The sequence below is a fragment of the Rhinolophus sinicus genome, linkage group LG18 (assembly GCF_036562045.2).
Source record: "Rhinolophus sinicus isolate RSC01 linkage group LG18, ASM3656204v1, whole genome shotgun sequence".
Taxonomy (NCBI): Eukaryota; Metazoa; Chordata; class Mammalia; order Chiroptera; family Rhinolophidae; genus Rhinolophus; species Rhinolophus sinicus.
In genome coordinates this window covers 5884807-5910351 of record NC_133767.1, presented here as the reverse complement: position 1 = coordinate 5910351, position 25545 = coordinate 5884807, and the positions used below count along the sequence as shown (strand labels likewise).

The following is a 25545-nucleotide window of genomic DNA, read 5'->3' as shown; positions in this document are numbered from 1 at the left end:
AATACATGAGAACTTTTAGGAAATTATCTAGGTGGATTTTTACTTGACCTGCAGTGTAGATTTTATCGATTTCCGATATTTAAAATGATCAAAATCCTATGTCTGTTAAAGAATCAACTTCAAAGTTATGCCTTTCCCAAGTTTTAAAATGTTTATACCGTCATACATTTCACATCCCTGTACGATTTTGAAGGCTGCAGTTTAACTCATGTATTGGATAATAGTTTCTCAGAGTACTAATGTCTACTCTTTTCTTCCTCTCAAAATCATGACCAAAAGGATGTCAATTTATTTAAATGGAGTACCTTGAGAGAAAAAATGTAAAACCACAATAAGTCGTAAACAATTTATGGTAAGACTTTCTCTTTTTTTTTAAGACCGAAAACTTTTTGAAGCACAAGATCCGGAGCCGGCCGGATCGCTCTGAGCTTGTGAGGATGCACATTTTAGAAGGTGAAGGTTTTATTTCTGTTATTTTGCTGAATTTGCTCAAGGGAAGAAGTAAGAATGCCGTTTCTGTGTGTTCCCACTTTAGTAACTTTTCCCCCACAGGCTGATATCCTCCAAATCGGAGAGCAACATGAGGACCCAAAGTTACATGTTATGTGAGCGACGTGGGGAAGGTCTGATTCTCCACATAACCAGCTGCTGGACGGACTCTTCCCCACCAGCCGGTACCATAGGTTTCTCTACCATACTGTGTGGAAAAACATTTCTGGTCCGGAAGGTTTTGTCATCAGTGAAGGACACGTGCCCTCTCATTAAGTCAGAAAGGGTGTGAGAGCCACAAGCCTAACCCTAGATTTCCAGCTCCTTGGACCCTTTTATGTCTGCCTGGTACGATGCCCACACCTCACGTTTTCTCTCGCTTGCTGCTTACGCACAATCCAGCTCTCTCCAACCGTCAGCACACACCCCCTCCACGGGGCCAGACTTTCTCGATGAGCTAGCCTCATCCCTCGTGAACCTGGTGGGGACAGCTCTGTTCCCTCTTTGGTGAGAAGCACGGCTCAGGCCAGGTGTTTTTCTTTCTTAAGACAACGCATTCTGGTTTCTGCACCGTAAATTCCCCAAGTTACATTTTCTGTCATTGTTTTGCTTCTCTGACCAATTTACTGGACAACACGAGGCGCTTAAGCCCGTGCTAGCCCTGAGTGTGTTAAACCTTGAGAAGATACAGATAGAATCTGAAAACTCTCAGACATTTAGAAACGATTATCAGGGAAGAGGAAGATTCGATTTGTTCTCTCTGGCCTGATGACAGCGTTAGTGTCCGAGTTAGGTTGATTTTACAAAGTTTTAGGTTGGAGCTCAACAGAAGGAATAATGTCCTAATGGTCAGACATGTCCCAACGTAAAATCGTCAGGAAGTAATTTGGTTGCTGTTCTCAGAGGTGTTCATTCATTCACTGGCCAGTGAGCCAGACACCCAGCAGGTGAGCCAGGTGGACGCTTGTCCTTACGGGGCCTACATTCTAATGGCACAGACAGACAGGTAAGAAACAGGCCAAACAAATAATTACAGAGTGTCAAAATGCTTTATAGGGAATAAACAGGCTGCTGAGATAGGGAATAAGCACATCAAGGATATTATAAAGAAGTTCCGAGTATCAAGTTTGTCTCTATAACCCCAAGTGGGGTCTCTTCTAATCCAGAGAATCTACAATTATGTGCCTGTCTTCAGATCTGGGGCAGGAGGTGAGAGATATATGCCTTACTCTACTTTGGGTTGTGTTCTCAGAAGGCCACTAGACTAAAAAAGCTTTTCCACAACTCCAGTTGTCGGGTAGGAGCAGCTACCAGCTGTCAGAGAAAAGTGCATCTTCAGAGAAGCGAGTTTCCTGGTAAATAACTCGATACATGGCTCCTTCTCTGCTTGAAAATATCTTGCCCTACAAGGGACATTTTGGTAGGAGCAGTGCCATCTCTTTCCACTTGCCTTCTGACTATAACAGGCATTATTAATATAATTAAAACAAAGACAAACACATTTAACTATCACAGGGAGCATATTTGCTTTTTTGTAAAAGAAGACTACCCAATGTTTAAAAACCTAACCATGTATATGAATGAACGCTAAGTGATGCTTTTAGGACATCTATTCTCAAGTTGGGATTTTTGAAGTAAGAACTAATATGTCATCTATAATTTGAAAAATATCTTAAATCCTCCCCCCACCCCACCCCACTCCCCACACACTTATTTTAACATTATCCCAATTTGGATTGAATTGGATGTTTGGCTGGCAAAAGTCTTAATTATTTTCTGAAGTTCAGCGGCCAGGTTCGGTCTCAGGGACATGAGGCAGTTCATACTGTGTTCATACTATGAACAAAAACGTACCAAAATGCCAGCCTCTGATGGTTTACTTTTGGGATATTTTTTTTCCAAACGTATTCCTGATACCTCTCAGATGGCCTTAGTGGGAGAGAGCAGAAAGGCAGAAGACTATCCTACCGAGATCTTAACAAAAGCATTAAATATCACCCTAACAGTGCTTTGCATGATCTAACTCTGCACCTGTCACCTTCCTGGGTGGTTAGAAGTGTTTTGTAACAAGATTGGGGCCACAGTTGGTTATATAGGAAAAGTATAAAATGAGAAGACCACATGTTATTTTAACTTACAGAAATGTGCATTTATGTTCCAAAATTCTGACTTTGGGAAAGGCTTTAATGAATGGAGTTCACGTTCTCCTTCTTGAACAAAGCACAGTCATTGTACATCTCCTACCACTTCCATTTAGTGGAACAGAAACTTAAAGTCTTGAAAAGCAATCTGAGTTTTAAAATCCTACATTTTCGGGGCCGGCCCGGTGGCTCAGGTGGTTGGAGCTCCGTGCTCCTAACTCTGAAGGCTGCCGGTTCGATTCCCACATGGCCCAGTGGGCTCTTAACCAGTAGGCCAGTTCAATTCCTCGAGTCCCGCAAGGGATGGTGGGCAGTGCCCCCTGCAACTAAGATTGAACATGGCACCTTGAGCTGAGCTGCTGCTGAGCTCCCGGATGGCTCAGTTGGTTGGAGTGCGTCCTCTCAACCACAAGGTTGCCGGTTCGACTCCAGCAAGGGATGGTGGGCTGCGCCCCCTGCAACTAGAAACAGCAACTGGACATGGAGTTGAGCTGCGCCCTCCACAACTAAGACTGAAAGGAGAACAACTTGAAGCTGAATGGCACCCTCCACAACTAAGATTGAAAGGGCAACAACTTGACTTGGAAAAAACAAAACAAAACAAAAAGACTACATTTTCCAATGTTTTCCCAAATCTTTTACAGTTGCTAATTGCCCTAATTTGAGTGATTTTTTTAATGACTCACCTTTATCAAGTTGTTCCAAAGCATTTAACTTAGGTTTCCAAGAAATAATAATTATATTTTATATTTTTGAAGTTTATCATTTTCCCATGAAATTGTCAATACATTAGTTAAATATGTATTGACAGTTGAAATCCCAACAGATATGAACTATTTTATGGGCAGTCAGGGTTGACTCTTGGTAAGCATGTAACTCAGTGGAAAGAGAAGTACAGTTGACCCTTGAACAGCACGGGTTTGAACTGTGCGAGTCCACTTATTTCAAAAAATAAGGTAAATGTGTTTTTCTTAATAGCATTTTCTTTTCTCTGGCTTACTCTAGTGTGAGAATACAGTAGGTGTATATATATATATATATATCTCATACAAAACGTGCTTGTTGACGGTTTATGTTGTCAGTCAGGCTTCTGGTCAACAGTAGACTATTAGTAGTTAAATTTTCGGGGAGAAAAACGTTATACATGGACTTTTGACTGTATGGGGAATCGGCACCCCTAACTCCCCACGTTGTTCAAGGGTCAGCTGTCCCCAGACCTGCTGGAGAGTAGTTTATCGGTCACAGGCTCTGAGTAAGCTTCAAGCTTCACCCAGGACATTTTACCTACAAAATGGAGAATATCAGTTAATCCTGAGAATGCCTATGGGGAATTTCATTAAAAGACCCAGTGTATAATTTAAGACACAAGCAACTTGCAACTCAGAATTTTGGGCTACCACCTGATCATTATTTGAGGACAATGTAATATAATAATAGAGTTACCGTAAACACGAGTAATTGACAGAATTATGTAAATGAACAAGTTATATGTATCTGTTGTGCAGCTTGATGCATTTGTAAGTAGATGAGCTGATGCTTCCGTATGCACATTCGTTACTATGTACAGTACTTGGCTGTTCCTGACAGATACAAGGTTACGTATTCAGAAATAAACCCAGATCCTTAACCACAGCGATCTGCTCAGACACACAGGGGTCGATCCAGGAGTGTGGTTCGTACCTTTTCCCGGTGAGTCCTGCAGAGACACTTACATCCTAAGACACGGCGACCCCCCTCTAGGATTTAACTTTCCAATGAAGCCAAATCTAAAACAGTGACTTCTTGGGCTGTGGACCACCTCTGTCTTGTCCATCCTCTGTGTCCCCAACACCTAATAAATGTGAGTAGGGCCCTCCTATCATAAATGAGCTATAGCAGTGCCCCATTCTCCACTGGAATTCTTGTGAATTGAGTCTGAGGGCATCCATGTTGCATGGACAAGATAAAGCTAGTCAGGACTAAAAATATGAGCTGTGTTCTGAAGCATTCTTAAACAGGCATCTTCTCTTGCCGTAAATATCTTGAGAACACACACATATGTTTAAGCCAGTTTAAATGAAAGTCGTTGCCCTGAAATAGCTTTATGGAATAGAGATAGTGACTCAAGGCATGGTTAAAACTGTGCTTCTTCCTTTAGAAACGTTTGCAGAGCCGTCCCTGCAGGCCACTCAGATGAAGTTGAAAAGAGCGCGTCTCGCCGATGATCTGAATGAGAAGATTGCGCAAAGGCCGGGCCCTATGGAGCTGGTGGAGAAGAACATCCTGCCTGTGGACTCCAGTGTCAAGGAAGCAATTATAGGCAAGCCTCTAAGCGGGGCCTTTCTGGGAGAGACACTCTCGGGGTTTTTAGGTTACAACACATTTAGTTCAAAAGGCCAGCACCAATCATGAGGGTTGTTTTCTGGGTGAAGTAGAAATTGACACTAGACTGATTTCCATTATTGTCACTGTAGCCGTCCCTCGGTTTCCCAGGTGGATTAGTGCCAGGAGCCCCCGTGGGTACCACAGTGCTCAGATGCCCAAGTGCCCTAGAGAGAATGGCGTGGTGTTTGCCTATAACCTACACACATCCCCCCACCTCCCCACCTTGCGTACTTTAAATCATCTCTCGATTACTAGTAATACCTAATACAATGTACATGCTATGTACATAGTTGTTATACTGTGTTGTTAGGGGATCATGACAAGGAAAACAGTCTGTAGTTCAGTACAGATGTAACCATCCCAGGCCTGACTACATAGTGCACGTCAGCAACAATGTAACTCCCCTCCCCTCCCCCTGAATATTTGCAATCTGGGGGGATTGGAGTCTGGGGATGCAGAACCTGCCCGTACAGAGGGCCAGCTCTGTATTATGCATTATAAACCAGCGTCTCTAACCAAAGAACAGATTCTACTTATATCTGAGGTTTTAGTCTTTAAGTTCTGATTTCATTATCATGTTTTCTAAGCTAAACTTACTCTATTATACTGGTTAGTTTCTGTTTAAGTTTTGCAACTTTTCATTATTTTCGTTCTGTTTACTTCCAGGAAAGATAAACAGCTTGTTTAGTGTTAGTTCAGGAAGGCAACCAGCAGATGAATGTAGTTGTATCCATTACAAAAGGTAGTACCCATCCATTTCATCTCTTAGCTACCTGGTTACTAATGTCCCCCCCCCCCCTTTCCCACTCTGATAGTTCCCATGACACGCTGGGACTTCTTATTGTGCCTTAGTATGAGTTTCAAACTTAGGCAGTTTGTAGTCAATAATTCTTAGTACAATCCACTATGACTCCATTCAATCACAAGGAAGTGGGCCCCCAAATAAGGTGGCAGTATAGCCGGGCTGCTCTGTGACGTGGGACTTAAGAGACCCATTCGTGGCCCCATTTTCCCTGTTGCCTCGGAGTGGGTTTTAGCAGCTGAACTCAAAATCAGGATCCACACCAGGCCCACACGCTGCGTTGGCCGATGCACCTCTGAAGTCTTCATCTTCTGGGAGGGTATCCGCCTCCTTTCCTCTCTGTTTATTAGTTGATGGGCGGGCTTGTTTTGTCCTCTAGCATCTCCGCATTCTGGATGCCACTGGATGCATATGTGTCCCCAGGTGTCACTAAAACTTTTCTTGTTTCCTGTACTTCCTGTCACTGGTAGTTGGAGCCAGAGGCTTGATCTGATTCAGGTTTATTTTTTCCAACTACTCGTCATAGGTAGTGGGGTCCTTCCATTGGGAAGTGCAGTGTGTTTGCTGTTGTTCTTTTTTGAACCAGCTCCTTGAGTTCTTACAGTAAACAATGTTTCTCCTCCTTTTTTCACTTTAAGCTTAGTATTCCAAGGGCAAGACAAGTGAAGTACCGTTTCTTTCTTTAGGTGTTGGGAAGGAGGAGTATCCCCAAACTCAGGGTGATTTCTCATTTGACGAAGACAGCAGTGATGCTTTGTCCCCAGACCAGCCAGCCAGCCAGGAGTCGCAGGGGTCAGCCGCGTCCCCCAGTGAGCCAAAAGCGACGGAGTCGCCATCTCCTGCCACTGCAAACACTCCAGCCCAGGTATGACCTTTCTTGTTTTTTACCCTTAAATAGAGAACGGGTCTTGTTTTTCACATGTCAAGTATAGATCTTGTGTTTTACATATCAGTACATTCTCACCAGAAGACAAGTCTGAAAATATGAGAAAGTAAAGATTTCCCACCTGTAATCTAACTACTGTTAACATTTTTCAATCGAATCTTATATTTTATTTCTGTCCTATATACGCATTTGTATTTTACAGTTTTGTAACTCACTTTTAACATTTTTTCCACCTAACTTTTTTGGGGGATATAATTCACATTCCATAAAATCCACTATTATTTTCATGATCTTCACCATTTTAAAGTGTTCAGTCCAGTAGTGTTACGTGTACTCTCCTTGTTGTGCAACCATCACCAGAACTTCTCCATCGTGCAAAACAAACTATCCCCATTGAGCAAGTCCCAGTTCCTGCCTGGCACCCACCGTTCTGTTTCTCTCTGTGTGAGTTTGACTACCTTAGGCATATGCATGGAATCACAGCATTTGTCTTTTTGTGACCGGCTTACATCACTTAACGTAATGTTCTCAAGGTTCCTCCATATTGTAGCGTGTGACAGGATCGCCTTTATTTTTAAGGCTGCATAAGTTGTCATTGTATGGCCAAGGCCCCTGGTGTCTACCCGTTGGTCAGAGCAGTTGGGGGGCTCCCATCTCGGGGCTATTGTGAATAATGGTGCTGTGAACATGGTGTGGAAACATCTCTTCGAGACCCCACTTTCAGATCTTTTGGGCATATACCCAGCAGTGAGATTGCTGGATCATATGGCCGTTCTATTTTTAATTTGTTAAGGAACCTCCACACTGGTTTCCACAGTGGTTGCACCATTTCATACTCCCGACAGTGACAGGGATCCCAGTTTCTCCACATCCTTGCTGACACTTGTTGATTTATGTTCTTTTGATAATTAGTCATTCCAGTGGTATGAAGTCATATCTCTTTGTGGTTTTGATTTGCATTTCTCTAATGCTTAGTGATGTTGAGTATCTTTTCGTGTGCTTATTGGCCATCTGGTTATTATCTTTGGAGAAATGTCTGTTCAAGTCCTTTGCCTGTTTTTCAATCGGGTTATTTTTTATTTCTGGTTTTCCTATTGTTGAGTTGTAGTTCTTTATATATTCTAGATGCTAATCTCGTATCAGATATATGATTTGCAGATATTTTCTCCCATGTGTCACCTTTTCACTCTGTTGATAGTGTCCTCCAATACATAGAAGTTTTTAAGTTTGATACAGTCTCTGGTCAGTAAATAGATACTTATATCACTTTAATTGCTACATGGTATTCACTTGAACTGATACACTGTGTCTTCTTGAACCAATTCCCTATTGTTGGTTATTTTTAGTTGTTTCCTATTTTTCACTCTTCTACAAACAATAAGAGCCTCTGTTGTATTCTGTCACATTTGCAATACCCTGGTTTTTGTTGGGTACTTGTCTCATCATTTCTTTGGATAACTACCAGATACCAAAATGGATGTGGATCTTTCGGTAGGCAGAAGATAAGAGACTTGAACTGCCTTCCTGGAAGGTAATACAGATTTCCACTCACTATGTCTTTACCACACGTAGGTAATATTACCTTAAACCTTACATACTGCTGGGAGTTTTGAATGTTTTAATTGGCTCCTTCATTTTGGTAAGATCGAATTCATTTGTTCAACAAATATTTATTGAGCACCTATTATGTGTCAGATTGTATGGGGAACTGCGTCCAGTGCATGCAAAGGAATCTAATAAATTTTTTTTATTGGAAATAACATTTCTTATTTTTCCATGTGTGTTCATGTATCTGTTGGTTTTATAAGAATTCCTGTGCTGCACATAACTTGTTTTTCATCTCTCCTTATGGTGTTTTTGACTTAACTGAAACTTGAATAGTATTTTGTTATTTTAAAGTCAGAACTATTGACCTACTTAATGTGATTGGTCGAGTTCAGTCAAAAATGTTCTTGTTAAAGCCTAGCATCATAGCACCTTTGAGTTAGAAAGGAAGTCAGCAGGTGTCGGCCTCAACCCTAACCCCAAGGGAGGCCTGGGTTCACAGAGGTAGGGAAGTTTGGGGATTCAAGATGTTGGCATGTTTTCTGACAGCACTTCTCATACATGAATATCTGTTTGTTAGTGACTATGTCGTTCAGAGTTTTCTTCCTTGCACTTACCAGCCTTGATCTGAAATACATTAACTTATGTGTTTATTGTGTATATGCCTCTAAGGAAAATGTGAGCCTATGAGGAGAGGGACTCTGAGAGGACGAGAACTACGTGTGTGTGTGCACACGTGTGCAACATCTCGCACGGGGCCTGATACAGAAAAGTGCGCAGGAAATGTTGAATCGAATTCCGCACCGTGAGTGCTGGCTGACGCCCAGCTGTGCAAGCCGTGTGTGTTTGTGTCCCTCCGTCTGAGAGTAGAGCCTCTCCATCTTGAGTTCATCAAAGGTAGTGTGGGTAGTGACAGCTCATATTGTCCTGTTGAAGCTTACATGGCAACAGTGACTAACCCCGGGGCTCTGCTGGAACCTGGCCTGGCAGAAGGAGGGGCGTCAGTGACCAGCCCGTGGCCTGAGGTCTCAGGCAGAAAGGGAGGGCGAGGGAGACCAGCCCCTCCTGTATTCTCACGTTTGCTGCACCCTGGTTTTGAGCTGTAAAAATAGGGCTAAGGAGAATGTCAAGTATGCGAGTAAATACCATAGAAAACAGCTGTACTTATCCACAGGGGCTGCCTGCTCTCTGCTTCTGGCTGAGTGGGTCAGGGTATCAGACAGCTGTTAGCATGGCCTTGGCTAGTAGTAACACAGACCTTGTCACTGTCCACCTAGTGATGGCTCCATGACACCACCACCTGTAGGAGATGGCATGCTCCTTGTCCCAGCATTGCTTGCACTGTTGGGGTTTTTACTTTGCTCACGAAACTTGGTCTCCAGCTAAGTTCATAAGTGAGAAGCTTTAACCAGAGGCAGTCACACCCAGTGGGCTGACATTCCAGAATTCTGTGAAGGAAAAAAGGAATAGCAGTATTTCTTAAAGAATAAATATGGTCTATTTGTCATCAGTGCAACACACACTGAGACTCGGGTCTTTACTGAGCATGACGTTAGTTTTGCTAACACACCAGTGTTGCTGCAGCACCTGTCCTGTCTGAGTGCAGACCACTGCCACTCGGCTCCGACCTGTCACCAGGCCTGTGGGGAAGCCCCACTTTAGGGAATGGGACCCTCCTTACTGAGACCTTCAAATAAGTCAGAGAATCTAGAAGCAGAGCTGGTTCCCTCAGCTTGACCTGGCACGTAATTCCTGTGCCAAGTACCTCGAGGCTTTCTTAAATTGTGTCCTTCATAAAATTCCCTTGAGTTGCATGTTTTCATATTTATAAGTAAGGAATCGGACAAAGTCTTACTATACTTTTATTCATGCAATTAAAGAAACATCTTTCTGTTAACTGTGCTATATTGATATGGAAGAAAGATAATCCTTAAGTAGGATTGTTGTAGGCTTTTGTTTGTTTTTCTGTGTGGTTTTTTTTTCTTCTTTTTTTTAAAGATTACATTGGGGAAGGGGAACAGGACTTTATTGGGGAACAGTGTGTACTTCCAGGACTTTTTTCCAAGTCAAGTTGTTGTCCTTTCAATCTTAGTTGTGGAGGGTGCCATTCAGCTTCAAGTTGTTGTCCTTTGAGTCTTAGTTGTGGAGGGCGCAGCTCAGCTCCAGGTCCAGTTGCCATTACTAGTTGCAGGGGGCACAGCCCACCATCCCTTGCGGGAGTCGAACCGGCAACCTTGTAGTTGAGAGGACGCGCTCCAACCAACTGAGCCATATGGGCCAATCTTAGTTGCAGAGGGTGCTGCCCACCATCCCTTGTGGGACTCAAGGAATCGAACTAGCAACCTTGTGGTTGAGAGCCCACTGGCCTATGGGGGAATCGAACCAGCAGCCTTTGGAGTTAGGAGCATGGAGCTCCAACCGCCTGAGCCACCGGGCCGGCCCCTTTTTGTTTTTTTAATCAACTACAGAGGCAAACTTTATGATGCCTGTAAAATCTTTTAGATTTTTGTGTTATCCAGAAGTGATAATTAGGTTTCATTTTGGCAAAGTTTGTACTTTAATTATTTTCACTGTTCTAGTGTTTGTTTATAGAATTTGTCCAGGCATCTCACTTGATATAAAATATATATATATATATATCCCTAAATATAATACTTTCACATTTGTAGTTCAAGGGGAAAGTACCTGAAAACATTGCTTCTCATCAGACATCAAGTTTCCAGAGGGCAGGGATGTCCCTTCATTTTATCTTGGTAACTTCATACCAAACACACGGGGTCCAACACACAACAAGTGCTATTGCTTTAATGAATGAAAAATCCTCTGCGATTTATTTTTTCCTGCTTTAGAATTATTGAACCTCCACCTCCGAAAAGTCAGTCTCATCACTATTATTAAAATAGTCCTTACAAAGCAAAGATAATAAAAGAGAGACATAAATGTCTTGTATTTTGGGTATTCTTTGAGATTCTTAGTTTTTAATCTTTAAAATGGACACCTGGTTTAAGGGTTGGATGGTGAAGTTAGTTACTATAGACGTGGTTCTCACATTGCCTGTAAGGGAGGACGAGTGTGTGTGTGTTGTTTATATGGGTTGTTTGATTTCCAGTGCATAGTGGGCTAATCCTCTTGTAAAATACAATAAAAATTGTGGGGTACCATCAGATTTCCGTAAGAGTTCCTGTGCTTGTCGCAGACAGGTAACAGAGGTCTACAGACCACACTCCCCGTGGCTCTGCCATAGATTTCACCTCGCTCCCTATTTACCTGACCCAAGTTTTTCTCATTTGTTGATTAATCATTTCATGCTGCATGTTTAATCCTATGGCTTAAATACATTCTTCTCATTTCCCTGTTCAGTTCTTTAAATACTTGGACTAATGTATAGTTCAAAGCAGTGTAGGGAATTTCCTTTAGGTTCTTTAAAAATTATATTTACAGATAATTAGTTGAGAGGAAATTAGGCTCAAGATTTCTTAATGCTTTGCTTATTCCAAAACGTCTTAGGACACAGAGTCTCCTAATTCTTTTCAGAATGCACAGATACCAGGGGATTAAGTCCTACAGGGAAGTATGCAAATAAAAGAAACATCCCCTACCAAAAAAAAAAAAAATTAACACCTAATATCTAGGAAACAAAAGATTTTTCCAAGCACTTGTCTTGCAGTCGCAGAGCTAAAATGCTAATGACCTTGCAATGTGGACAGTGCAATAGACCACCACGTCCTCCCTTCAAAATGTAAATTGTAATGGTGAAAAAAATATATTTCTGTGTGGCCTATAAGAGACTAAAACTGCTTTTCCTTGGGCTCTTTTGTCTTTTGAGTTCTGATCAAAGTACAGCTGGAAAGAAATTGGGCAAAATATTAATGGAACACACATCACGTATTGTAGCTCGGCTTCCTTTATGCACGAACAGTGAGAAGCTGTAGGAAATCAAGGACAGCAGCCGCAGGGGGGCCAGGAGCCCTTGCACTGGTGCTGTTAATCTGAAGACTTTCCTCTGAGCAATTTCCTAAGCCGCTTAATTAATCACTTATTAATATGATAAACACACAGATATTTATCCTGTGATCTGACAGGATCTGTGTTAATTTTCAAGCCTGGGCTACAAGAACAGAGCCTGTGCTGAATTCAAAGTTGCGCTGAAAGGAACATTGTTGGTCAGTTACTCTGCACATTTTCCGGAAGACAGGCTCAGGAGAATTTGGTAAATTATCTACTATCTATTTTTCCCATTGTATCAAGCAACTTTCAGGTAGACAACCTTCAGCCAACTTATAATATAGAGACCTTGGGTTTAAGCTAACAAAGAAAATGAGCAAGGTCTAGTCGGCCAGCCATGCACCCATATATAGATAACCAGAATTAAACTAACTTATTAGAAACACTCAGCGATGAAATCCTGAGTAAGGTAGCAGAGATACAGACTGTAGTAATTTCTATTGTTACCCCTTTAGCTATGCCTTTTATAGCCAAGTGTCAAGAGGACTCTGCCGCCCCCTCAGGGATGATGTAGATGCCTGAAGCTGAAACTGAACAATAATGAATGTCAACTGTAATTTTATATATATATACACACACACACATATATACACATATATGTGTATATATATGTATGTACATACTTACAAGAAGTGGAGTACAGCATTAGGAATAGAGACCGTGGAAACGTAATGGCTGTGTGTGATGTCAGAGGGATAGTGGATGGGGGGAGGGGGGTTCACACAGTGTGAGGGATATAAATGATAAACGTCTAAGTAGTACTTTGTCTTGTGCACCTGAAATTAAATTTAAAAAAAAAAGATATGAAAGCAACCCAAATGTCCATCAACAGAAGACTGGATAAAGAAGAGGTGGTATGTATATAAAATGGAATGTTACTCAGCCATAAAAAGAATAAAATCTCACCATTTGCAACATGGATGGAGCTAGAGGGTATTATGCTAAGTGAAATAAGTCAGACAGAGAAAGACAAATACCATATGCTCTCACTTATTTGTGGAATCTAAAGGACAAAATAAATGAACCGCAACAGAAAAAAAAGGGGGGGGAGACTCTGCCGCTATTCACGCTTAGATCTGAGTTGGTTTCCAGCGTTAGCTGTGAAGTTGTCTTCCATCCCAATTCTTAACTTCCTGTGACCAGTATGGGAAGGGCCAAAGGTAGTGCATTATGCACAGCGGGCCTTTTCCATTTATCTGTAAATAAAGAAATGTTTATCGAATGCAGTAGAGACAATGATAAGGAATAACGGCCAACGCTTGCCGAGCACCTAACGAGCCAGCACTGAGCTCCATGTCCTCCGTGCATCCGTGCATCTCCTGGGGCAGATGTCAGGAAGTGTGGGCACCTATGTGGCCCACACAGGGTTTAAACTAACGACTTCTTATCAGGCCAACAGTTTGAGATTTTTCGGAAGACTAGTGTCTAACACATTACCTGGTGTCATCCTGTTATGAGTCCCCGTGACAGTTCTGGTTTGTCTCATCCAAGAAATACATGCATGACATTATTTCCTCTCCTGTACAGTCTAGTCCAGTATCAAAACTCAGTTACCAAAAATGAATAACAGTAATTCTAATACTTGGTGTGCTTCCACATTCTGGCCCCTCATGGTCACTTTAACTAACTGGTGAGTCCCCAACAGGGTCACACCAAGGTGGTAACAGACATTCGGTATGATTCGGCAGGATATAATAAATAATATGGACAACTTTATAAAAGGGACTGTACTTAAATGAGGTGGACATTGAGTGTTTCCAAAGTTGTGTTAAGTATTAACGAAATTTTTATGTTGATCCTTCTGTGAACTTACCACCCAAAGTAACAGGTTCATTAGTGGTTAGATTGGTGACATTTTAAGTGACTAATCACCTTGCAGCTTTGTAGCGTTTTTCGTTGTTGCAGTATTGGTCATTAATCGAAATATTAAAAATTAGCACTAAATAAACAGACTCACATTTTAGATTTTTGTGCATGTATTTGCATGCTTAACACTGTCTCACAAGTGACAGAAAATCTCACTTTGGAAGCTAATGCAGGAAGGCCCAGGCCCTTGCTCTCCCGCAGAAACATTAAATAAACTACAGACTGACTGAAATAACTTTGTAAGAGCTCTGGAAACCAGTCAGCAGACTATACCAACCACATGGACACCCAGCCACCTTCAGGCGGGTCGAGAACATGCCACCCTCGCTCACCTCCTCCCCCAGGGCACAGTCAGAAAGAAGCGGCCCAGTACCCGGCTCCCTCCCTCAGGACAGAGGGAGCCCAGCAGCACTTGTTAGCAGCATTCCGTCCTGTCTGTGGGCTGCCCGAGGGCCTGGTTTCTGTCTTCTCTGACTCAGAACTCAGGGAAAAGCACATGGTTTGGCTGTGAGGCCGTGGACGGGAGTGGCAGGAAGTGTGGCACGTGGAAGTGTGGAGGGAACGAGGCCCACAGACACTGGGGTGTGAGTTCGTTTGCAGATCTTCTTTTGTTTTCTACAGGGTTTAAGCAACCAATGCACAAAAGAATTATAACTATATTAATGGCCACACAGTATATAAAGATATAATTTGTGACATCTGTAATATAAAGTGGAGGGACGTAGCTGTAAAGTAGTTTTGTGTGTAACTCAAGTTGGTATCAATAGAAGGTAGCAGTCATAGCTTTAGGATGTTATATATAATCCCCATGGTAACCACAAAGGACATATCTATAGAATACGCACAAAGGAAATGAGAAAGGAGTCACTACAGAAAATCAGCCAAAAACATGAAAGGTATCCCGTGTTCAAGGATTAGACTTAATTGAGAGGTCAGTACTACACAAAGCAATCGACAGGTTCAGTGCTAGTCTATCAACATCCCAATGCAAATTTTTTGCAGAAGTACAAAAATTCATCCTAAAATTCACATGGAATCTCAAGGGACCCCAGATAGCCAAAACATTCTTAAACAAAAACAAAGTTGGAGGTGTCACATTTCCTGATTTCAAAATGTACCAAAGAGCTACAATAATCAAAACAGTGTGGTTCTGGCATAAAGACAGAGAGAGAGAAATGGAATAGAATAGAGAGCCCAGAAATAAATCTTCTTTTATATGATTAAATGATTTTTGACAAAGGTACCAAGGTCACTCAATGGGGAAAGGATGGTCTTTTCAAAAAATGATGTTGAGAAAACTGGATAGCCACCAGCAAATGAAGAAGGATGGTGGTGATGGTTGCAGAACAATGCAGGTGTGCTTAAGTTCTTGGAACTATGCGCTTTAAATGGTTTAAGTGGTAAATTTTATGTTACGTGTTTTACCACAATTTTTTAAAATAGATTTTTTAAATGCGAGGTGTGTGCAAGTCCTTACTAATAATCAGGTAAATGTCCACTAACTGTTGTGCTGATGGGTCATTTAATTCACTTTTAATGTTCAGTGACTTGTTCTAAAAATGAAATGTTTAAACTTATAACTATATATTATAGGAACAAGTGGTCAGTTCTAGGTGATATGTTTTAACAAAGCTTGACTTTTACAGAAAATATCCATCTATTAAATGCACAAAGCATATGTTTTTTATTTGTATTCAACTCATTCATTGACTAGTGTTCATTTTGTTTGTCTGGGGATTGGAATATGGAAACAATATTTAAAGAATAATTGTAATTTGAATTTCTTATTTGCATTTTGCCATCTTAATTAAGATCTCTGCTGCATCCTAAATTAAAAACACATTTATTATGAATTTTTAAATCTACAGAACAAAAAAAAGCAGTGTTTTTAAATACGTAGTTTCTGTCCCTCTGAATTGCATAAAGAAATTCTAGTGGAAAAGAAACTTACCAGAGGACGTTGATTGGTCCTGGGCAAGTGTGTCATCTTTCCAGAACGAACCAGTGCAGACACCTGAAATGTTACATAACTTTAAATCAGCTTAAACATTTTCTCTGTCATCCGCTTCTTTTGTCACAGGACTTTCCCATAACAATATCTAATAAGAGGAAAGTCTTTAAGATTGGAAGTGCTTTCTTTTAATTTTATTTAATACATAAATATCCATCATAAAACAAGTGTTTCTCTGATATTTTGTATGTTATGATAACAAGAACTGGCGGTCATGAGACCGCTAACTTAGGATGATAATAGCTCTCAGATGCAGTTAAACAAAGCAAAGTTTTTGGCTTTTTTGTTTTTTGTGGGTTTTTGTGTTTTTTTTGCAGAAGAGATTCTGAATCATTTTGAGGTTAAATTTTGATAGTACATAATGTAAGCAAGTTTGGTGGTGATTTAAAGATATTTAACGATTTTTTTTTAAAAGATTTTAACATATCGCATACTATGAAACAAAATAAGTGTAGTCACCTCTATGGCTTGGATATTCTTTTAATCCTTTTTCAAATACTGTAATTTCAAAAGCATTAATATTTAGATTTGGGGGTGGGGGGACTCTAACCACTAGGATTCTAACATCTAGATATGATCCAAGGTTTTGGGGGAGGTCCTTTCTAAGGCACAGGAAAAAAGGCTGCAAAATGTAAAGAAGGCTTTAGATACTTCTCCCTTTTTAACCGTTACATTAGGTAAAGTTAATCACTGTATCTCAGTTGAGTTATTCTTGTGTTATCCTGGAGTCTGTGGTTTTCTGGGTAGCAAAGTCACACAGAAATACCAAAAGAGCTATTAAGATGGGGATATCAGTAATTAAGGCTGAGGTCAGCTAGGCAGGGTCTAGAATTACAGGCAAAACATTTTCATAAATTTCACAATTGATAGCACATTCATGTTCCTGGGTTATTTTTCAGATTATTAACACTGCTCTCAAATGTGTCATCACCATCATATCAGTCAGTGGGGCTGGACTGGTAAAGTAGCTTGCCAGGTTAGTAGAATTTATCTGCAAGGAAATATATATTTCAAAATTCAAATACCTGATTCTATTTCATATGCCAATTATTTAATAGCCAAGGAATGTTTCCCTTGTGTGAAAATTATCCCAGAGATAAGTATCCCCATGTCCCCGAATGTGCTAAGTGAAAGGAAAACAAGTAACATAAAACCCTGTCCCTTAAAGCAGTGATCAGCTGGCTGTCATCTTCCACTTCCTGTCAGAGGTTCACTGAGGAGCCATCTGGGGTGGAAGTCTGCTGGAACACAGGTGTCCAAACTGTTGGATAAGTCCTTTCCGTTCTGTTCGAAAATGAAATGGAGGATAGCCATCGTTAAAAGGTCAAGTCTTTTACATTGTTAGCACTTACGGTTGCTGATCATTACTGAAGAGCTGAAATCCATGGCAGAATGAAAACAAACCTCAGGATGAGAGCCGCCATGGGCACGCACAATTAATTGCACACTCACTCGCATACTCACAGTCTCAGCGGGCTCGCGAGTGTGACCCAGCATGAGTAAAGCCACAAAGAATTCCCATTCACCCATTAAACAAATATTTATTGAGTAACTAGGACGCGCCAAGCTTCATATTTCTTGCTGCTAATAGCCCTCTGACTTTTCAGGTCATTTATTTTCAGGAGGGAAAATACTGTTTGCTATTTTTAAACCCAAATACTTCAACAGGAGAGCTGATTTTGATGGTTGTAATGAATTAAAGAGTTGTTCGGGGAAGTGACAGTGATAAAGGAAGGCATTTTTTCCTTAAGATAAGGCTGGCAATAGCACGTCCAAGTAGTCATCAATAGGTGGCATTTAACTGATGTCTTGTAATAGTGGGATCTCTTTCCAGTTAATGAATACCTGAAATCTACTTAAAGCAGGCGGCCAGTGGGGAGGTGGGGAGGTGGTTGGCAGGAAGCTCACCAGCCTCTGGAGCTCCTGTGTTCATGTAGACTCCAGGCTGAGGCTCAGAAATGGCTTATCTGGCTCCAGGTGACACACTGACTTCTTTCTTGCTTTAATGTGAGGGGACAGTCAGTGACACAGATCCGTCTTCCCAGAATGTATCCCATTGCAGGAAATGAGAAGAGGTTAACAAGAGGACCAGTCGGGTTTGCAGGGGGAGCCCCAGCCACGGGGCAGGAGTGGGGCCTTCCTCCCTGACGGGGGGTTCGTGGGGCCGCTGCCCGAGCACTTGAATTAGGCCAGATTAGCATGACCTGCGTGGCAGGAAAACCTATGAATACCGTGTACTGTTTTGAACATTTTTACAAGAGCCGTGGATGTCGTTTCTGCCAAAAAAGGGTGGTTCTGACCGTATTTCTGAGAAAACACTTGTACAGTTCAGCCTTATTTAGCTTTAGCTTCTCGTTGCTCTTGGGGCAAAGACTAAATAATTGGCTCACCAGGGTGATGCATGTTCTTCCTCCATCTGGGTCTCAGACGTAATAGTATGCTTTTCTTTTGTTTCTTTTCTAGTGGACTTAAAAGAAAAAAAGAAAAATGAGGTCGTTCTCTTATAATTCTGGTTTTCCTATTTTTACTGTCATTGATTTCACAGACTTGTTCCCTTTCTGCCTTTTCCACCAGTTTACTTCAGTGTCCCCAGCAGTTCCTGAATTCTTGAAAACGCCCACTCCTGCGGATCAGCCCCCCCCAAGGTCCACAGCTCCTGTGCTCCCCACAAACACTGTGTCCTCAGCAAAGCCTGGGCCAGCACTGGTGAAGGTGGGTACCCCGCACACACGCAGGACTGTCTGTACTGTGTCTGTCGTCTGTAGCCCTGTGCACAGGGACAAAGGCATGTGTCCGCCTCGCACACCTGCCTTGTAGCCTGAAGCCTGAAAACAAAACCCCGGGAGGACTTGTAGACCAGGTCTTACAATTTGAAACTGCCACCTTCAACAAATGACCTGTTGTTCTGTAGTCACAGAAGAGCACACAAGGTAGTCTGTGTGAAACTTTGGAGCAGCGCAGAGGGCCTTTGGGACCATTCTGCCTCGTCCAGGCCACCGAGACACAGCACGGGGGACAGAGGAAGGTGGCGCTGCCATAACACAGCATGTGAAGCATGACTCTCACCAACAGATGTCTTTAGTGGTTACATGATTTGGGGCTTTGTACACAAGGTCAAACGCAGTGCTATTCCAGATATATTACTCGATAGGTTAAAGGTTTTAGAGAAGCAAATATGTTTTTGTGATTTAGCAGATTTGGCCCAATGAAGCTTAGCTTGTTCTTCAGATAAGCTGCAGATCTGTGGCACTGTTCCCTGCATTTTACTTGGTCAAAATTATTCGGTTAGAATAAATCCCAAGGAAGATTAAAAATTTTAATATATAGTACATTTTTCAAGTGTTTTGTATTTAGAACTGCTAAATGAAGGGGGTGGGGGGAATAAACTGAAGAATAGTTGAATCTTGTCAGGTGTGGCTTTTGCCAAAACTAGCAGAATACAGACCTCAAACATTTGGAACTAAAAAAGGACATTAGAGAGCTAGCTGACCCGCACCATTCAGATGAGGAGACTGAGGCCCAAAGAAGTGAAGCAGTGACGAAGCCAGGACAGACCAGCCTCCTGAATTCCAGGCCGCCCTTCGTGCCGCCTCCTGGGCTTACCCGCTACAGGACGCTGCGGAGGCGGTCAGCCTGGTGCCCAGTCCTCACCTCCTGTCCCCTGCGCTGGTCCTTGCCCTTGACCTTCCTGGAGAGATGGCTCTCTTTCTATAACAGGCTCTCTGTCAGTGTGGCCAAGTATATGTGGCATCAGGGCAGAGGGCATTTCACCATCTTCCATCACTTAGTGTTGGTGCCACAAATTCCAGAGGTGGCAACTGGCAACTGTGCCAGTCAAATCAGCTCTTCTGTCCTCTTCCCACATCCCCAAGCAGGGACCACTAATGGCGCAAAGAGGGTTTGGACGCCACCCCATCTTTCCCTGCAGATACTGAATATTTGTTCTCGGCCTCTCCTGGTCCCTGACACTCTGCTCTTCACGGGTGTCTGCCTTGGTTCTAGGGCAGCTGGCACCGCTTCAGACTGTGGGACGCTGGCTCAGGTGGGGAGCCCTAGGACTGTGGCAGCAGAGGACAGGCACGTATCAGGGTCCTTCTGTGAGGAGAGCTGTTTCCCACCCTCACTTCCCGAGAGAACAGTCATGTGCTGGCTAATAGGCCACAGCGGATTTGGTCTGAGGAATATTGGTTCTTGTGCTTATGTGCCCTCCCTCTTCAACAGGTCCCTTTCTGATTGTGGCTGGGTCTCTCTGTCATCACATAACAATAACAGTCAAACCTCCTTAACCCACACCCCATCTGTTGTTATGATCAGTTTGAAAAGACTAGAAATAAAATGTCTTGGTAACAAAATAAGCAGGTGACAGGGAATTGATTAATATTGTGAGCACGCAGGAGGATTTTTAGCAGGTAAGAATATTGTCTGACATTGTGATGTATTTTAAGTGCCTGATAATCCAAGTGATTTCTAAATAGCATACAAATTCATCATTCATTTATTCAGCAGATACGTATTGAGCACCTTTGTGCCAGGCTGTTCTGGGCACGAGGAGCAAACAACACAGTGACGAAAAGATCACAAAGCACCCCCCACCTCGATTAGGACTGGGAGGTAAACAGGACAAAACAGAGGGAGTGGGTGGTGCAGAATAAAGTGAGATTAGGGGTTGCTGGGGAGACAGGAGGAGACATTTACTTCAACTAGAGGGCTCAGGCAAAAGAAGCCGAGGACATGGGGCAGAGATCTGAAAGGTGAGAGAGTTGCCATGAGGTTGTCTGTGGGAAGAAAACCGGAAGTCACGGAACAAGGAAGCCAGTATGACTGAACAGAGATGGCCAAGGGGTAAAAAGTAGACATTAACAGTGACAATCTCTGCTCTGTAGAATATGGCGATTTTTATTTTCTTCTTTGTTTTCTGGGGGATTGTTTTTGAAATGTCCTAATTCTTCGAATGTGAACACATGTAACATCACACCAGTACAGAGGATGCCAAAAAAATGTATACGCATTTTAAGAAAGGAAAAAACGGTATTAAAATTGTAACGAGATGAATACGTTTAACTTCTACAATTATAAGAGGCGCTCAAAGTGGTTACCAAAAGCATAATTTTAATACCGTTTTTTCCTTTCTTAAAATGTGTATGCATTTTTTGGCCCCCTCTGTAACTATATTTAATTTAGTACTTCTCAGAGTTGTCTTGAATATTTTACCTAAAGCAGCTTAGGAATAATTTCCTATACCTTGTTTTGTTTTGCTGGTGGACTTTTTTTTCCAGATGAAGTTATAATATGAATAACTAAAAAGTAGAAAGTGATGTGACAACTAATAAATTGACAAGAAAAGAACTCAGGAAAAAGCCATCTAATTCTTAATCATAAGTAGGGGTCTCACACCCCACTTTGAAAAAAATGTAGTATTTTTGAAAAATTTAAAAAAATTCGTCTTCACATTACTATTTTCTTTTTTGTGTATTTTCCACAGAAACACATGGCTGTACATGCTGCTTTATTCTCATTAGAAGCCTTTTTCTGGTTTTGCATATTCTCCATAGAGTTTTTAATGATTATAAAACATTACATAGTTATAGTGATATATACCTAATCTTTTTCCTATTGAATATGTAGTATACAACCTGTTTTTCACTAGGAGATAATATCCGTAGGCACCCAGCAGTGTGTCCACACAAGGAGCCGCAAAGTGAATGTCTGCTGGACTTGAATAGATAATGCAGAGCTGAGCTTCTGGCCCTCAGGCTAAGGGAGCACGGCAGCAGGTGAAATAAGTTCTTAGGAGCAAGATTTCTTAGTCACGGGCACATGCGGATGCTTTCCTGGCTCATGAAATGTGTCTAGTATAGTGCTTTCCAGGGTGGCTCTACTGGTTCCCAAGGCGCACAGCTATCTCATTGCAAACCGCCGAGGCGCAGTGGGACCGATTGCGCGCGTGCGGTGGCGGCATCTCTTACAGTGTTGTCTCCTTTTTCTCGCAAATAGCAAAGCCACCCCAAGAATCCGAACGACAAGCACCGCAGCAAAAAGTGCAAAGACCCCAAGCCCCGGGTGAAGAAGCTGAAGTACCACCAGTACATTCCACCCGACCAGAAAGGCGAGAAGAGCGAGCCGCCGCTGGACTCCAACTACGCGCGCCTGCTCCAGCAGCAGCAGCTCTTCCTGCAGCTGCAGATCCTGAGCCAGCAGCAGCAGCAACACTACAACTACCAGACCATCCTGCCCGCGCCACTCAAGTACGGGGGGCGGGGCCTGCGGGGGCGGGGCCTGGCCAGGGCTCCTTGTGGGCGGGGCTGGCTCCGTGCGGTGGGGGCGGGGGGAGACCGCACCACCGTGGTTCTTTAAGAGGAACCACTAGTCACTGAACGTGGGATGTTGTGATGGATTTGTGTTCAGTGATTCTTTTCATTTCGTTGTCATCAGAGCTTCTCACGCAGTGGGAGAGTGGCCTGTGTGCCAGCCCAGCGTTTGTCCTCCAGAGTAGTTTTGTCTGGACTTTTCAAGTTAGAAGTGACTTTTCAGTTATTCACTCAGGAAAGATTTGCCTATCATTTACTCGGGCAGTATTAAATGCTGTGAGAAAACCATAAGTATAAAACCTGATACAAACGGTTTTTTTAAAACGAGCAGATAAGCTGGAGTGGTCAAGGAGAGCTTTATGAAAAAGACAGGATGCGTATGTGGGAAAGAGCCTCCAAGTTGGGACGGGCCCCTCCAAGCAGAAGGGCAGTGATGTGAGCACAAGCAGCCAGGCAGGCGTAGCAATGCCTGTTTGCAGGATGGTGGGCAAAGTGCCCTGTTAAATAACAAATACGGTTAACTTTTAGAAAAGTGAAGCCAGTGTCCGGCGGACCCTGAAGGTGAGCAGACGCTTATCCTGACGGGGTGGGTGTTTCAGAGGCCGCAGTGACCTGGTGAAATCAAAACCAAGAAAGAACAGTTTGAGTCCAGTACTGGAGGGGAGCCTGGAAACGGGAAAACCAGTTAGAAATTCTGCAGTCAAGTTGATGCGAGAAGATGGAAGGGCACTGATAATGGAAGTGAAGGGGCAGAGGACAGGCGTTCCAAGGCAGGCAGTCGGGCGCGGTAACCAACGGCGGTGGCACAGGAGCTTGTTTCCAGAGTTTGAGCCCAGTTGGGAGGGACAGAGGGAGGCAGTTCTCACAGTTTCTGAGACTGAATTCATAGCAAGACAGCTTAGCTTGTTTTAATTACATAATAAAGGAAACTTCTATATATACATCCTCAATATGCCTTTTCTGGGAAACAGATAAAAATGTCCTTCATTTTGTTCACTTTTCGGGAGAAAGGGATATTTACATTCAACTTGATAAAAGAACCTCTAGAAAAAAATCAAATCTCATTACAAGGAAAAATTATTCTCTCTAATCATGTGATCTAGAGAGACTTTGCTTCTGTTTTCTCCATGTAGGCTCAGCATTCCTCCACAGGGTAGAAAACAGTGAAGACCCCCTAAAAACCTTCTCTGTAAGAAATATCTCCTCATATGCTAATGGTTATCAGTTGACTTGCTTCTTTCAAGAACTAAATATCTCAAGAAGATTGGATGGATTAGTCATTCAGACCTTACTGTGAAGCACTTAAATCTAAAACATCAGGACACAGACATGAAGGAAGGAAGAATTTTTAGAGCATGTTATTATTTTAAGAGCGAGCCGGCCTGAGAGAGCTGTTGACATTGGAAGGGGACCAGGGAAGGCCAAAGAGAACTGGGAGCGCATCAGAGACAAAGGGCCGCTGCTCTACCGCCTCTCCCGGCCCTGGGAGGCATCCCACTGCCCTGCGCTGCGCTGGCTGGCACCGGTGGTGATGGTGCGGCTCACGTTTACTGGCCTCCTTCGGGCGCTCCGAGCGCTGTGCTCAACACTGCATGTCATCACCGTCCATCCCTGCAGTGACTCTAGGAAGACGGATGCTGTTGAGCACATTCCCAGATGAGGAAATTGTTAAACTGAAAGCCCCCGGAAGGGTTGTTTTGGTGCTGTCTATGAAACAGTCTCTCCTGTATGAAGGAACCGGGCTGTGTGGGGCCGACTCTGTAGATGGGAAGGATGCACCCGAGGTGTGGGGTCCCGAACTCCTTACAGTTCTTCGTCTCTCCATCAAGGCTTCGGTCCCCTCCCCCCTCAGACACTCCCACCACCAAAGGGACCAAGCACCCACCCAAGGAAAAGACCCAGGAACCAGCACAAGCAAGGATCACTTAGTTTGCAGGATGATTTTACCAAACACTGAACATCAGTTCTGTTTAATTTCCAGGTCCTAAAAATGGAGATGTTGTTTTCTAACACACTTTATTTTTACCAAAATTCATTGCAAGAAACTAAATGTGGAAGTCCAGTAGTGCCCGCAGCAGGGGTTTTTCTGCTCACAGCCCTTTGGTACCAGGGAGAGGGCAAGAGCCCGAAGACACGGGACTGTAGCCCCAGTGTGGCCACTGGCTGGAGGGCCCTGGAGGCCACTCTGGGTCCCAGCTTCAGGTTTCTCATATATAGGTGATCACATTCGTCAGCCACCCCTCCTTTCTCTTGATTTGGGGGAAAAATAGATCAACATATTTGTTATTTTAAAGGTTGAATTAAACACTGAACTGTGCATCAGTAACAGTATTGTAGAATCGCAACCAAAAAGACCATGAATAGAATAATTAACTGAAATCATGCATTCTTACATGATTTATTGAATACAACACATTTATTAAAGACACATACAGTACATACATGTGCAGTATGTCTATGGTATTAAAATCTCATAGGGAGAGTGTTTAGGAAAAAAGTGTCTACAAAGGTTCCTGGTTGGGACAATAATGAATATCAGGTTGAGAAACTTAGAAATAAAATGTTTTCATAGTGAAAAAGATTTACAAATTGAATTTTTAGAAAGGAAAACAATGATACGAACATATTTGTCATTTCATCCAAAATCCAAGAAACTTCATTTCCAATAGTTAACCTGAACAAAATTTCAGGCAGGTTGAATGAATGTGATGAGTTAGCAGTGACAAGGCCAGAACTGGTTTCAAACACAGGCTCCATAAAACTCACCCAGGTCATCCTCACCTCTGAGCTTCCCACCTCAGACCCTATTTCAGGATGTGGAACTGAGTCGGTCTGGCTTCAGTACCAAGGCTTACATGATGACAAAGCCTGAGGCTGCAACGGAATTGGCTGTACAGTGTCAGCCATTGTTTCACCTTTCTTTAATAGGTGTCAACCGCCAGAAAAGGAAATGCCACCATTGCCAGGAGTGTCGCGTCAGAAAGTGGGGTTGGGGGTGGGGGTGACATGGAAAGGGGTTTAGGGAAATTAGTACGAAAGCACCTAACTTTGGACCTTCACAACTAGTTCACCAACATTTTTTAAATAATGAAGTGTAACTTACATACAGAGAAGCCCATAAAATCATA

At 42.7% G+C, this 25545-nt stretch overlaps 1 protein-coding gene across 8 annotated transcripts in view; it reads left to right on the top strand.

Annotated features, from left to right (window-relative positions):
• The window catches only part of MRTFB (myocardin related transcription factor B), a 236889-nt gene that overhangs the window by 187884 nt on the left and 23460 nt on the right, over nt 1–25545 (top strand). For all 8 annotated transcript variants that reach the window (XM_019750669.2, XM_074322643.1, XM_074322642.1 and 5 more), the window contains 5 exons: nt 378–453; nt 4768–4929; nt 6483–6661; nt 18684–18821; nt 22104–22354. In XM_019750669.2, coding sequence (XP_019606228.2) covers nt 378–453; nt 4768–4929; nt 6483–6661; nt 18684–18821; nt 22104–22354 — 806 coding nt within the window. The remainder of the gene's footprint in view (nt 1–377; nt 454–4767; nt 4930–6482; nt 6662–18683; nt 18822–22103; nt 22355–25545) is intronic.